The 15,621-nt window shown below is 39.0% G+C and overlaps 1 protein-coding gene across 1 annotated transcript in view; it reads right to left on the bottom strand.

The window, feature by feature from the left end:
* Nucleotides 1-978: 978 nt before the first annotated feature.
* DCDC1 (doublecortin domain containing 1) overlaps nt 979-15,621 on the bottom strand; it is a 78,457-nt gene continuing 63,814 nt past the window's right edge. The window contains exons 7-9 of the mRNA XM_019551509.1: nt 10,113-10,318; nt 2,084-2,177; nt 979-1,123 (exon numbers count right to left, since the gene is read on the bottom strand). Coding sequence (XP_019407054.1) covers nt 999-1,123; nt 2,084-2,177; nt 10,113-10,318 — 425 coding nt within the window. The 3' untranslated portion in view covers nt 979-998. The remainder of the gene's footprint in view (nt 1,124-2,083; nt 2,178-10,112; nt 10,319-15,621) is intronic.

The following is a 15,621-nucleotide window of genomic DNA, read 5'->3' as shown; positions in this document are numbered from 1 at the left end:
CCACACCATGCCGAGTGACAAGGACGCGAGCGTGGCGGACCCAGATTGCCCACAGATACAAGGCCTTGAGGGAGCATGTTGAAATGGATCCTGGTACCACTGTCAGGAGACACAGGGAGAGCCAGTAAGGTGGCAGGCCCACCACACAGGTTACTATCCACAACCAGGACAACGGGCAGTGGTGGAAAGGGCTCACCCAGGACATCCCCGGCAGGGAGGGCTCTCCGTGCTCAGAGGTGCTCCTTCAGGGTGGCTGCCACATCCTATGGGAGAATGGCCTTAGGAAGTGGGCAGCACAGTGGACTGAGTGCATGCCCAAGTGGCTGGCCAGAGCCTAAGCTGACAACCAGTCTGACTGGGTCGTGTCGAAAAGGTGTCCCAGCCGGATGGTATGTGACCAGATGAGGGGGTCAACAAGGCTGCTAGAGGTGAGACTTGGCAGACTGTGCTGCAGGGCTGGGTTATACACCAGGGGCTCCTGCAGCAACTGTGGAAACCACAGATGGCTGGCTTGGGGCAGGAGGCAGAAGGCAGCTCACCAGGACCACACCATGCTTTGATAGAAGGGCGGGAGGACATCCCAGGCAAGGAGGGTGGAATCTAGGAGGAACAGCTCCCAGCCAAAACCAAGGCCCCCCACCCAGTGCAAAAACAAATTAGCTAGCTGCCACCAGGGGAGGAGGTCCTCACTGTAGAGGAGCCTTTGGAGGGCCTGTAGGTGGAAGGCTGCCACCCTGCCCACGAAGTCAACCAAGCCCTGGCCCCACTCGGCCACCAGCAAATAAAGAACAGCTCAGGAAGAAGGAAAGAAGGAAAGAAAGAAAGAGAAACAATAAGAAAGAAGCCGCGAAGTAGACAAATGCAACTTTTAGATGGAGAAACCAGAAGTAGAAGAGGGAGGGGACAGAGAACAGAGGGACAAAAAACACTGCAAAAATGCAAGAAAAAAATCAGAAAGTGAGGTAGACAAAAGCAAAAGACCTTTAGACAGGTGGGAGTCAGAAAAGAAAAGAAATAGAAAGCCGGGGAGTCTTATACTCAGGATAGCACCACATAGCTCCAAGTGAGCCTGGTCTGAGGCATGCAAAGCGGAAGGAAGGAAGGAAGATGTCTTGAGCTGTATCTGGAGAGAAGGATTAAATATTTTAAGAGACTGGAGCTTCTTGTACCAGATTCAAACTACACAGAGACCTAATTCTGGACCAATAACTATGAGTTTGCCTATTATACCTGGAGCAAAACACTTCCCAAATCTAAAATAAAGGTTGAGACTACAGGCCTCTTAGATCTATCAGGTAATAGTTCCAAATCCAAGAATGAAAGCGAAAATTTATTGGGACAGCTGGGGCAGAATAAAATGGAATGGAGACAAGTTGGTTCCCAGATTGCTACTGAAGTTGATACCAAACATACTGTTGCTGTGGGCACTTGAGTCCACAATGAAACTGGTAGAGGGAGATTCCTTGTAGTTGGCACTGAGATACATCGGTACGTAGATCATGGTATTAAAGGAGAGGTTGCAGTGGATACTGATGCTGTTTCAAATGTTACTGGTGCCATAAGTACATCTTAGCTTGCAAAAAAGGAAGGGTGTGGCCACTCTTGCCTCTCTATATATCTTCAATGCTGCCAGTATGTAGCTAGGGTGCCACCATCAGTGCCAGACTGAAGAACAAAAGTATAGTCAGCTCAGTTACTTCAACATTTAAAGGACTCTATGACTTCAGTATTTAAAGGTAGTGCCAAGGGCCTGAAAAAAATATGCAGGGAGAATGCATTGACCCAAAAGAAACTTCAAGAGAAAGCTCTGATTGGTGCACTGGGTGCACACATACTAAGTAGGGATCTATGCACTGAAAGAAGAACAAAATTATAAAAACAAAGTATATTTAAGATCCTGGCAATAGTTATATCAGCATATTTATTTCCTGAGTTTCTGTAATTTGTGGAATTCTGTGCATTGCCTACAGGCTAGTCTCAGTTTTATTTCAGCCATCCATCTGTCTACTTTGAATTCCCGAATTAGGCAAATAAGGCCCCAAATTTACAAACACTTGTATGCGATGTATATATTTCTACTTACCATTTATGATATTTTCAATTTTTTCTCCATGTATGTTGTAGAGAGATTCTGCTGGTGAAGTAAGATTCATTTTCATTGTGCATTCATCTAAAAACTTAATAAAAATATAAGAACTGCCTTTACTACACCTAATTAAACTGCTATCCTATTTAACACACATATTAAGAACATGGAAAATCATGAAAAATATATACTTAAAATCTATGATCTAAATAATTTATTAACATAATGTTTAAATGGATTAAATTAATTATGTAAAGCTAGCGATTCTTGGAGAGACCAAAACACAGAGACAGACTAAGTAAACACTATTTGGTCCTCATACTAAATCTAACTGTGAATATTATGGTCCATACATCAAAATCTATACTAAGTATGATCAAATATATGTCCTATATTGTCAATTGAAAAAAATGATTCAAGATAAGCAGGAAAAAAATGTGACATAAAAAATGTAAGGAAATACTTTTTACAAAATCTGAAATAGGATAAAGTGATAAAAATATACTTTGAAAAAATTAGGGTTTTGATATGATCAGTATCAATAACTAAAAGTTGTTTATAAGCCAATGAAAAATATAATGTAAATATGTACATAGATAACATACAATATATTAAAACATTACTATTTCAAGGAATACCTAAAAGTTTGATCCTCAGCTGTACCACTTACTTCAAGTCTGAAGCCAGCTTCTAATTTAGGCTATTTTAAGAGGCTGGTTTGACCCATTTTAGCCTTTGACATGTCCTTAGCCCTCCTCAACACTCCTCAATACTCCCCCTGTAGGGGTAAGCAGATGTAAATCTGGCAAGATAGATACTATACCACTAGAAATACCCTTCTTTTGTCAGAAGAATCTTGAGTTGTTCCTTTATGACAAGGTAGGTTTAGACTGGGTATCAGGAAAAATGTCACTGTTAGAACAGTGAGACAGTGGAATAGACTGCTTGGGATAGGCGGAGGGAGAAAAAATTATTTGGCAGCTCTCGCCACTGTGCACACCCTGGGAGGGCATGTGAGGCATGTGCCCACAGATCTGTGTGGGGGGAGGCAGGCTGCCACTGCGGGCTGAGGCTAGGGCTGCTCTGGGCTCTTCCCAGAGCAGGGGGGTGCGCCATGCTGTGCTTGGGGCAAGTGATGGCAGTCCTACCACTGTCCCATGTTTGCAGGGTAAGCCCATTTAGTCCCCCCTTCTGCTGCCTATGCTGCCTAGTGAAGTTATGAAATCTCCATCAGTGGAGAAGTTCAAGAAGAGGTTGGATAAGCACTGGTCAGGATGATCTAAGAAAAGTTATGCCTATGTTTCTACTATGGGCATTTCCCATGCTTCTGGGCTTTGTTGTTTGCCACATGAAGCCAGGAAGTAATTTTTTCCCTTCCTTCTGCAGCATGTGTCAGGAGGGTTTTCTTTACTTTCCTCAAGCATTGGATTTTGGCTGTGGCCCCAGCTGGGGATTTTGACTAGGGTATGCCAACACTGCTGCTGGGACTAACACCTGGAGTTTCCTGGCCACAGGGTCTTGTCCCTCCCTCAGTTTCAGACCAATTACCATATCTGGAGATCATGAAGGAATTTTACCCCATGGTCAGATTGGTACAGACTTTGGGGGGGGGGGGTGACTTCCTCTGTAGAGGGGTCTCTCTTCCTTGGATCTCTCCAGTATATTTTAACAATCTTTGCAGTAGCAGGATGTTGGTCTCTGTGATTCTCCTGCTTGCTTGTGCTAGGTTAGGGTGTTATGTCTTGTGGCTGTGTTGGGCTTGACTGTGTAGTTTTGTAAATAGGTTAGACAATGAATTTGTATAGAATGGTTGGGATGTGGATGATCTTGCCTCAGGCAGGGGGATAGACTAGATGACCTCTAGAAGTTCATTCCAGCCCTACTTTTCTGATTACATTATTCTATGACAACTTTAAGTTAAATTTACATCATTCCAGTGGTGGAAATTTGATTTTTTTTTAAAATACAATAATACTATCATCATAACCAAGTTTTCATATTGTACTACTGACCTAATACTTACGTGGAGACTGAAGCTTCTCTATGATATACATATACATTCTGACTCAAAAGCTATTACAAACCATAAAATAAGATAGATGGTGTAAGAGAAAGTAAATGTTAGTATCAGATATTAGTTAACTGAACTGCATAAAAAGTGGCTTTCTTTTATTAAAATATGGAATGTACACACATGGGTATTGGGATATGGTAGAGGTACAGTACAACACAAGAACATCTTATTAGGACTGAAATAAATGGAGCAAATGAGCCCTCTAAGAAAAGAAAGGAGTAAAAACACACCCGTAGATTCCCTTTTTGATACTTGTGGAAGGGGAGAAATGGGACCTAGGTCACATCCACTACCCTCCCCGCCCATAATTAAATTCTTCCAGTAAATGTAAAACTAGAAATCTAAACTAGAAAATGGAGGCTGCTTTCATATTAATCTAGGTCACTAATGTTAAGTAATCTTTAACTTTTTGGAGATAATATAATTCTAGTGAAGGTAGAAGTTCAGATGGCAGTACACTGTCTTTTTTATCCAAATGTCTTTGAGAATAAACTTGAATAAACTTGCATTGTCAAGATTGAACACATTCAAGAACATTTTCAGTGGAAATGCAGAAATCCTGAGGGACTTGACCCTATTTTAGAAAATGATCAGTTGTGGATAATGAAAACTATACTAACATTTAAGATGCTATTCACAAGCATGTCTCTATTGCAAATGATTCCTTCTATTTCTGCAATAATTTTATATATTCATTAACAAATTCAGCAAGGGAATTTGCAAGGTACAGCAAACAGCAGTTTAAGTTATGTCTAAATATCCAACATTATCCTTATCTAATTATATGTTCCGTAAGTGGATTTCAATTAAAGTACTCAGATTTATTTTCATCTTGCTTTCTCCTCAGTCCAATATCACACAAACAAAAGCATTTGTGGAATTTTCCAGAACTCATTGGCTTGAAAGCCTTGCAACTGAATTTTAGTACAGGTGTTTCCCAATTTTTTTCTTCATTTCCTAAACTTTTCTGAAAATCATCTTAAAATGTGATGGTATTTTTATCATCTCTGTAAAAATAACAGCTAGCAATAGATGAAAAATAACAGTTGCTGCTAGATGGAAGTAGAAATTTCCTTTCAATTGTAAGACTTAATGAGCTCTCATGGAGCTTCTAGTTCTTGGTTCTCAGATTTTGGTGTAATCAATCTTGCTCACCATTATTTCCAGCTGATGTTCAGCTAACAGACTATAGCCTTGGTCTTACTCAATGGAGTTTGCTTCAACAGAGCAAAGGGATAGAAAAAAGCATGGTCAGAAATTCTGGGAAGCCTTCACTATATTTCAAGTAGTTGCCCCTTTGGTCCCTAGAATCAATGGGGAGGAAGGTGAAGTAATGTCATTTTTGCCTTCACCTGAAGAGTCTTTTGCCTCCCTTACAGGGTTTTAATTGGTTTGATGTTGAACCTAATTCAACATATCCAAAGTGTTCCGGATTTTAAGGAATGGTATATTTAACTGTAAAAATATTTAGAAGCCCAATAATCAATACAAAATCTAGTTTGATTCATTTTTACATACTAACACAACTAAGCAGTTTCACATACAATGTTTTCCACGTGCAAGGTCAAATACCTAAAGTATGTTTTCTCTTCTCATCTGCATGCAACTTGGGTGACAGTGGGTGCATCTACATGTGTGGTTTACTGAGGAATTGACTAACTAGCTCCACAGTAAAGTGCCACAGTCTACGTATGTGCCGGTATTAGGATGCAATAAATTCTGCTGTAAGATAGTAGTCATGGACTGTCTTATGGCAGATTTATAAATGCAACAAAACACACATATAGATTGTGACAGGGGCTGGCTGCTACCTAGCCACATGGCTCCACAGGTTCTGCACCCTTGTGCACCCACTGACCATGAAGTCATAGCACACAAGATCCTAAGGAGAGGAAGGAGGAAGAGCAGCAGAATACAGGCACTGGATTTCAGAAAAGTGGACTGTAACAAACTCAGGTAACAGGCAGGATCCCCTGCTGGGGTAAGTCTGAGGAGGGGAAAGGAATCCAGGAGAGCTGGCTGTACTTTAAGGGGGCCCTTCTAAGGAGCTAGTTATCTTGATGCAATGAAAGACTGGGAAGTGCAACAGGAGGCCAGCCTGGCTAGACAGCAACCTCTTCAATGAGCTGAAACTCAAAAAGGAAACCTATAAAGACTGGAAATGTGGTCATACTACTAGGAAAGAACATAAAAGTATCACAAAGGCATGCAGGGAGAAAATTAGGAAGGCAAAAACAATTCTATAGGTGTGTCAAAAGTAACAAGAAGACTGGAAAAAACCAAAGGTCCCTTAGAGAATGTGACACGCAATCTAGCTATGGATGATGCAAAGAAGACTGAAGTATTTAATGCCTTTTTTACTTCAATCTTCGCAAACAGGTGCAGTTACCAGGTGACAAGCAGAGGTGCATCAAAGACAGGGAAGGTCAGAAACAGCATAGAGTAAAAGTTTTCCTTAGAAATTTTCAAGAGTAGGTTAGACAGGCATTGTTTGGGATGGTTTAGCCACTGGTGATCCTGCCTTGACCAAGGAGTTGAACTAAACTTTGTGAAGTCCTGTCCAGCCCTACTTTGTTATAAACCTGTGTTTCTTCTCTTTTATCATGACTGTTAGGTTAGGGTGGCTAGGTTAGGCAGCACCAAGTTTGTCAAACCTGAATTCCCAGGCCTATACAAACATACTAGAAGATTAGCAAGGCAATGAAACCACCATGACAATTCTACAGAATTACTTCCCAGCAACATTAAAAAAAATCAGGGTATTTTTAATTTTTAAAAGTATAAGTGGAAAAATTGTTATTTAAAAAAAAATCCTTATGATATATAATATTTAGTCTGAAGGTGAATTCAATTATTTAATATATATCATTTTGATAGAGTTCTTTTAAATATCAGTGTGCAACACATGCTTTTAAAATAATGAATGTTTTAATATTCAGCATAGTTTTTCAATTTGTGTAGTAACCATGATAACCGAGAATGTAAGCCAACTATAGTTGAATTTTCATATTGTGCAATAATGTACATTGAATGCAATTTTGACGTACACTAAAAAGTTGAATCATCAAGCTGAAACTGTCACAAAAGTAATGCCAGTGAAATTATCTGTCATTTTCTGAAAGAAGTCTAAGATGGATAGCACGCAGGTTACTTTTCTGATGACAGAAGTAGCGATACTTTGGCCTGGGAAAAGTCATTGTTCAGGAAAATGCTGAACAGAAGTAAGAAAAGGAATGTACTGACAACATTATGTGCACATCATGCAAATTCCAAGCCACTAAATTGAAGATCCTAAGCCGTATTTTTTCAAGGTGTCCATATAGAAAAACGTAGCTTAATAGTCTGAAGGAAAAGGTGTTCTTGCCAATTATCAAAAACATGTTGAAAATACAAATTCCACATTGATCTATAACAATAAAGAAATGTCTCTTACCCCAATAATAACAATTGTTCTGAATAATCAGGCACCAAACTTAATGGTTATTCTGACAAGGAATTATAATGAATGTAATAACAAGGAAAACACATTATCCATGAAGTTTTGTCTTTCTTTAGGTTTTTTCCCCCTCTTCCATTCCCTAATTCAAGTCTGAGTAGCTTTAGAAGTGCCCTAACGTGCACTGGTAGATAACAATTCTGAAAGGGTTGCATCATCCATCAAGATCTAAAGTACATTGTACACTAACCCAGCTCTTGCTATGTTCCTGTCTTGTTGCTCATCCTTCTCAGAAAACTACTTGCTCGAGAGTAGTGAGAAAGACTTATTTAAAACTAGCTATGTCGTGTCTTTCACCTAGGTGTCATGTTTGTGCTTCTTCACATCTGTGCACTTGGAATTTTGTTGCTGTTATTTCTTTTAATGAACTATAAAGTCCTACAAGCTTTGAAGTTATTGTTGCTTTGCAGGTTTATATGTACCCTGAGATACCATTTTTCCAGCTCCTGGTGGGCTCCCAGGCTTTTTCAACTTAGGAGTTAATTTGGCCATAATCTTGGAGAAGCTCGTCCAATATATTTTTAACTATTTTCTTCCTCTTCTTCACATAACTCCTTCTTCTTTAAATATCTGTAACTAGCCTCTTATTGTGAACACCTTCAACCTTTTCATAAGGAAGGTCACAGAGAAGGAGGGCCATGGTGGCAAAACTGTTTAAAGTGGCTGATGATTTTCCGCTACTTGATTATGTTTCAGCACTTCAGGAGTCTTTAATGTCTTAGACAAGCTGTTGCTGATCACAAGGTTGGCAAATGAGACTGTTCTCAAGTGGCAGAACTGATTCCTGAAGTGGAGTATATAAAGAAAATGATTTTAACCTAAAGATATCTCCTACTACGTGCTTTAGGGTTCCATTCTGTTTCCTGGTATTTAGCATGAATTGAAGTGACTGTAGGGGATGCTGAGATATAGGGATGGAGATATATTAAAATAAGATTGGACACACCATTCAAATGATAGAAAAATATATTCAAATTATAGACATATATTAAAATAATATTGGACACACCATTCAAATTATATTTCTATGGTGTTTTCTAATATAATAGCTAGCTTTGTCCTCATGGCAAAGGGCAGACCAGTGTTATAAAAATGTAGAAGAGGAGCACAAAGAGCTTATAGGACTTGTCTGCCACAGCTATCTTCTGTGACTGTAAAGTGAAGGAGAACTTGCAAGAGACAAAATGATGAAGAGGGTAAAATAGAGGTTACGGGTGAAAAATAAAACACCAAGAGAAGGAAGGAGGATGAGGAAATAAATTGAAGGAAAGTGGACAGTTAGTCCCTGTAATTTTGAAATATGGAAAGCAGAAAATGAATAAACAAATGGAGAAAAGCAATAAAGAGCAGTTAAGATATATTTTAATATATTTAATAAAAAGCTGAAACATCGTATTCCATGTAAACAAGCAATATGTGCATAGAAGGAATAAGGACATCTGCTTCCAATTAAATTTATTCTTCTCTATGGCTGGATATAGCAAGACTACAACTCACTGAGTGGTCTTGGCATAAAAAAAAATACAGAAAAATAGGGCTGAAAGGAACTTCAGGAGGTCATCTAGCTAAAGTCCCTGTTCAAGGCAGGATATTCCAATCTGCAGCATTCCAGAGAACTGTTTGTCTAACCTGTTCTTAAAAATTTCCAAAGATGGAGACTACACAGCCCCTCTAGTAAACACTGATTCATGAAGGACATACCGTAACCTTTAAAATCCCAGTCTGTATCAAACACCAATTGTAGGAAGCTATCTAGTACACCATAATAGTCAGAAAAACAGAAAGAGGTTTGATCTTTCTCTCTCAGCCTACATATGATATTCCTTGTATATGAAGTATTTTAATGATTTAAAGTTACAATTGTCCTAGAGAGATTTGTTAACCAGTTCAATGGAATTCACAAAACAGGATAATTGGAATGTTAATGCTTCAGGCATTCAAAGTCTATTGCACGCAATGGAAATCTTTCCAAAGTCTCAGCGGGAGGTGAATCAGGCCCCAGGGCTGTGAAAATTAAAAATTACTTTATCAGACTTAATTCAAAAATAACATGGAGTAAAAAACAGGAATGCTGACAATGTGATTTATATGTTTTACCCCTGTGTCTTGAAAGCTAGGCACTTATGGATTTCTCTGATTATTTAAGCAGGTATTGGTATAAGGAACCTATATTAACAAAGCACATTAGCCCAGGAGCTATTAAACATCCACAAAAGAATTTAAAATGTCTTTAGCTGATAAAAAGGGTTTTTGGGTTCCGTCTGATTTTAGGAACATGGTAATGATTCTTGATTCTGGTAATTTTGAAGACATATTTTAAGTGCTTTAGAAATATATCTATTCTCAAATTAATAATCTAATCAAACCATTTGTTGAAATAAAAAGAAAGAACATTGAGATTTGAGGCCAAATGTATTTTATTTTCAGGATATTTTTGATTTTGTAATAAAATTTACCTTTTCAATTTGATTCTGTTCTGCAATTATCTCATAGCCATCCTGCCCTGTGCAATTTTTAAATGCCAAAATTCTGAGTGAGGACTTCTCAACAAGCCTCTTCATGCCACAGGGAAGTACAGGGTTGGTTTTCTTTCTCTTGACACCAGCAGGAAAAACCAAACCATTCACTGTCCAGATTATTTTCTTCATTAATGACAGATGGCCTGGAAGAAAACAGAAAAAAACCGTAAAAGTCAATATTTGGCTTCAAAATTAAAAATGGACACATCATGCTCCCCTTCCGTATTACCTTAATAACACACACTGGCCTGCCTCCATATAGTATTTTTTGAAATACTACCACCAGCTTCCCACTAACCGTGACATAAGCTGTAGCAAGCTGTCTTCACTGATAGCCTGCATAAATCATCATTCCTGAAGGGAACAGATGTTCAGGGTATGAAAGAGTAATACCACAATTTAGTCATAATTAAAATTCACCTTAGCATGCCTCTATCAGTAATCAGAGAGGAACATTTCACTTCTCACCTACAAAAATCAAGTGCTTCTCATCTCTTCAGTCTCAGAAAAATTATGCCTGCACCTTTTTTTTACATTGTTTTAAGGTTCACATCTGATAGCACATTACCCAAAAGGTGTTTTTATTCTACTTTAACAGTTGGTTTCCTTACCACACCTTTTTTGGATTCCTAAGAGGATGGTCTGTACATAAAATACATTTGCAGGTAAAAGCAATAAACTTGAAGCCTGAATGAATGCAGTGTATTTTTATATGGAAAGCCAGTTATAGGAAATACCTTGTCACAGAATATGCCAGTAAAGACAATATTTTTGTCAGCAACAGTTTAGTCTAATCCATATTTTCCAAAATAATAATCTGATTTTAAACCACTAAGTTTATAGTTATTCAGTGATCATTAAGTGCTTAAATCCAATAAATCCAAATAAAAATCGTCTTTGATTTTTAGCTCCATTAACATAAATGGGAGTTGTGTAAGTACCCAATTTACTTGAATACAAGATGAGCCCCAATAATTAGATTCTATATATGGAAAATTAATACATTTGCTATAATTTTCCAGGTATAAAATCTAATTATTGGAGGCTTGCCTTGAATTTGTGACCCTCCTACTACTACAGCAGGGAAAATAAATGTGGGGGGTGACTTAGCTCCCTTGCCCTCTGCTGCCTACTCACTGGAACTGGGTTTTCTTGCTATGAGTCCTGGGATCCTCCAAAAATGTATACACAGATGTGGCACAGGGCAACATGGTCCAGCTCCAACTCCTGAAGGGCAGACCATGTTGCCCTGTGCCTCATCTGTGTATATATTTGTTATAATCATATGTGACAGGATGAGAGAGGTGAACTGTTTGGGGCCCCATTTTGTGATATTTGCCAGACATTTAAGCCTGGTGAAGAATCAGGAATCACTGGAAATGGGAAAGAAAGGTGTAGTTCAGCTATGGGAGTGAAGAGGAAGTCAAAAGATATGCAATGTAGCAGCACGCTGACTTGAAAAGGAGTGACCACTGAGGGGGTCTGCGTTCAATGGGCATTATTATATATTTTATTTAGATGGGCTTCACTATAACCTATTCTTGTGTTAGGTTCCCATCAGCAATCCAGTTTTTTTGGCTAAGATCAAATGTAACATTTTTGGCACCAAAGGGAGGGTGCCAGAGCTGGCTCTGGCCCTCCTGGTGCTGGGTTGGTATTGCAGTGCCTCCAGGCCCAGTTACAGTGTGGAAGGAACATCTGCATCTTTTTTGAAGGGGGACAGACAATTTATTAAATAATGTGTCCTTGTTTGTGAATGTGAGATGAGAGTTTTTTTCCCATGCTGTTTGGGAGAAAAAAACCTTGTCTTGTATTCAAGTAAAATGGTAAAGAATAAGCAGTATGTCTCAGATGTTCTAAAGAGTGGCTCTGGGCCCACTCTCAGGATCGCTAAGGTAGCTCTTGTTGTGGAATCTGGCATGCATGGAGTAGGAGTGGGCAGGGCACATGTCTCAATACAGAAGGAGCATAGATCACTTCATATCACTTTGAAAAGGTAAACATCTCATTACATTTATTAGTGCTGGAAAATGTTAAAATGAACAACACTATTGTATTTTTCAAGACTGGGTTTTAATTCATAATTCTTTTCCATCAAAAACAATAGAACTTATTTTATTACAGAATATAAAGAACCCATCTATACATATATTATTGCCATTAAAACTACCAAAATAAAATAGCACTGCTTCTCAAAACAATCAGCATTAATTCTAAAAAACCGGCAAAACTTCTTTTCTCAAGGACATTGATACCTACAGTGAATCTAAACAAAACTTTACATATTAGGAAGTTTTGTTTTCCAAACCAATATTCTCAGGGTTTGTACAGATGTTTGCTGCACCTGGTCTACTTTCACATGGATTACTTTAAGCTGCTTAAATGTAGACCAGGAGCAGCACATACAGCCACTTGCCATTCCTGGGAGCTGTGTAAGTAACTTGGGGTGGGGCAAGGGGCAGTTGGAATTGGCGGGAGGGTGCTAGCCAGTCTGTGGGTGTGGGGATCTCACCACAATAGCCCAGTCTGGGTCAGAATGGTAAAAATAGCACAGCTTTGGTACTTCACTGCAAATGCATACAGGCAGTTAGGAGATTGGGTAACCCTTTCCTAGATCAGATAAACCCAATCATGGTCTAAATTAGTACACATCTTGATAATTATTTTGCACTTGTGGTGGGTCTTTCTTTGAATGTGTGGCTGGTATAAATTTATTGTGCAATTAACCAGTTAATTGTGTAATATATGGAATGTGTAGCAGGGGCCTAAATTTATAGCCTGATCCTCAGGTAGCGTAAATTGGGTTAGCTCAGTTGATTCCAGTAGAGCTACACTGATTTATAGCAACTTATGTTCAAAGCTAATAAATCAACTAATTTAATGGTGGCCATTGAATAGCCATTGGCATTTTGGCAATCTGTTACCAACCTAAAATGGATTTAATTTTAAAGCCTTTGACATTCTGGGCAGTTTTTGGTTTTCTGTCTCATATGAGTATACTTGCTCTCTTTCAGAGGCTGCTTGTATCCATGCAAGAACTCATGACTTTCCTGTTTTTTTCAGTTTTGAAACAGCCATCTTTAAGGCACATGTAGGAACTAACATTGGCAAGGTATAGTTTTGTGACCTTTGGCACTTGCTGTGAAAATCCATCTAGATTTAGCCAAATATGGGTAATGGGTGTGCATGTACAAAATAAGGTTTTGCTAGCTGCTAAAATCCCTGAATAGTCGGTCTGTAGCAAACAGGTTTCAGTCCCATGAAGCTCTGTAAATGCCAATTGCACTAAATGTGATCCCAGGCTCCACTCAAGTTTCTTGTACAGCACAGAGCTAAAATGCAAGATTGGACTTAATAATCAGTCATAGTGGTTCTCACCTCCTTTGGGCTAGGTGAAACTGTTCTAGGTTGGGAGCCAGGAGAAGTCTGTCACCAAATGGTATGACTAATACTGGGCATATCTACACATGCGGCAGACTGTGCAACTGTTACTGTCCAGTCACATAGTACTTAAACAAGTGAGCATGTCTACATGAGACAAGTATGAGCAAGTGGGCACAGCTATGCAAGTACTAAATGACTGCGCAGTAACCAGCATTACTGTGCAGTCATGATGCCGCATGGCTATATTTAGCAACTACAGTGCAGGAGCAATAAAATACTGCACAGTAGCATCAGCATCACAGTTCATGCCCGGTAGTACATTGCCATAGCAAGGAGGTATAGTGACATTAGCTCGTCACTATGGTGATGTAACATCTCATGTAGATGCTCCTACTGTGTGTTTAACAGCCCTAAAAGAAAGGCCTAGTACTCCTACCTTGGTAGACAAGTGTCATTCCTTACAGTTTATTAAAAGAGTACCTGAGAAGTTGGAAGAGATCATATCTGTGGACTCTTTGTTGAACTAGTCTGCTAAGCCAGGCTGTAAATCTTGTAGATGCAAAGATTCTGGCTTAATATGGTGATAAACGGACCACAGATGAACAGTTTCTTTGCAAAGATGGAATGAGTGCTTAGACCTCTGTTGACATAATACTGTTACAGCATTGACTATCTTGAGCTACATTTTCAGCCCACTTAGCACGAAAGAGATGTTGTGTATACTAGGTGAATTTCCCTGAGTTCTACAACATTTTTCTTAGTCTTTTCAACAGTTCAGAGACTTTGGTTTTGTATGTAGTCTAGTTGAGCTTCCTACCCAGATATGGAGGCATCCATGTCCAGCATTCTGTCAGACAGAAGTGAGGGGAAAAGGTACTCCTTTATATGCCTGGGTCTTTTCCATGTCTTTCATCACTTTAGCAAGGAACCTGCACCCTTGTGTACATGTGATGTTTTTGGGGCACAAATTCAAGCATGAAGCTTATGTCAAGTCTGGCATTCTGATCTAAATGCATGAATCTATATGATTTGGGAATGTGAAATGAGATCTTACAGATATTTGTGGATGAGATTTCTGCTGTTTGAAGAGATCTAATATGTTCTTGAATCTCTCCTGTGGATCTAACACAGACTTTATAATTTCTATTTCCTGGGCTGGCAACAATCATGAAGTTCCTTTGTTTATCCTGAGATCCACAGTAGTGATGAGATGTAGATAAGACAAATGGAACTGTTGAGTTGCTGTGAGACAACTTTGGGAATCTAGATATGGCAAATGGTGATTTGGGCTACCATTCTAAATTTGAAATGATGGATGAGCTTGCTGAGACATCTCAAATATGAGTGGATACACATTCCCTTTCTTCTTCTGGATTAGAACATATTCTAACTAATCCCCCATTTCCTCTGAACTCCAGGAGTATTCCTTATTTTAGAAGTATTTCAAGTGAGAAGATTGCTAAAAAAAATAGTGGGGGGGAGGTGGGAAGGGGCAGGGGAAATGGAATGGAATGGAATACTCTGTATTTATAATCTCTCAGATTCAGAAACCTAAGGCAATTTGATTCCAAGATCCTCTCAAATGAAAGACAGTCTCCAAAAGAAGGAGGAGAAGAGGTCTAGCGGTCTTTCATTTTAATCACAGAAAAATGTGGATTGTGGGTTAATTTTTTTAATCCAAAAACTTGGCATTTTTTTTAATCAGAGAAAACCAGGATCCGTGTTCATTACTTTACCTGGAGGACCAGCAAAAAGCAGCACAGTGCTTAAAGACACTAGTCAACAGCAGGGTACGTTCAGCATAATAACACCGTCTTTGTAAACTTGGCATGCTTGCTTTCTGCAACTTTACCAACTCCTAGGAATGGTCCTTACATCTTTCAAAGGATGAAGGCTTAATTCTTGTATTAAAGACTTCACAGCCTTCAAATGGGAGGCGCTCAATTTGTGTCTGGACCTCTTTTAGTCTTCTGAAAGTCCTGCCTAGGGCAATGGAGGGCTACAGTATCCAGCAAATATTCCATAAGCAGTGGTGATGTGTAGGGTGTACCCCCTGAGAGCG

The sequence above is a fragment of the Crocodylus porosus genome, unplaced genomic scaffold, assembly GCF_001723895.1.
Source record: "Crocodylus porosus isolate Cpor-Errol unplaced genomic scaffold, CroPor_comp1, whole genome shotgun sequence".
Lineage (NCBI taxonomy): Eukaryota > Metazoa > Chordata > Crocodylia > Crocodylidae > Crocodylus > Crocodylus porosus.
Note: the sequence above shows the minus strand (reverse complement) of the source record. Positions and strands in the feature narration are given on the sequence as shown.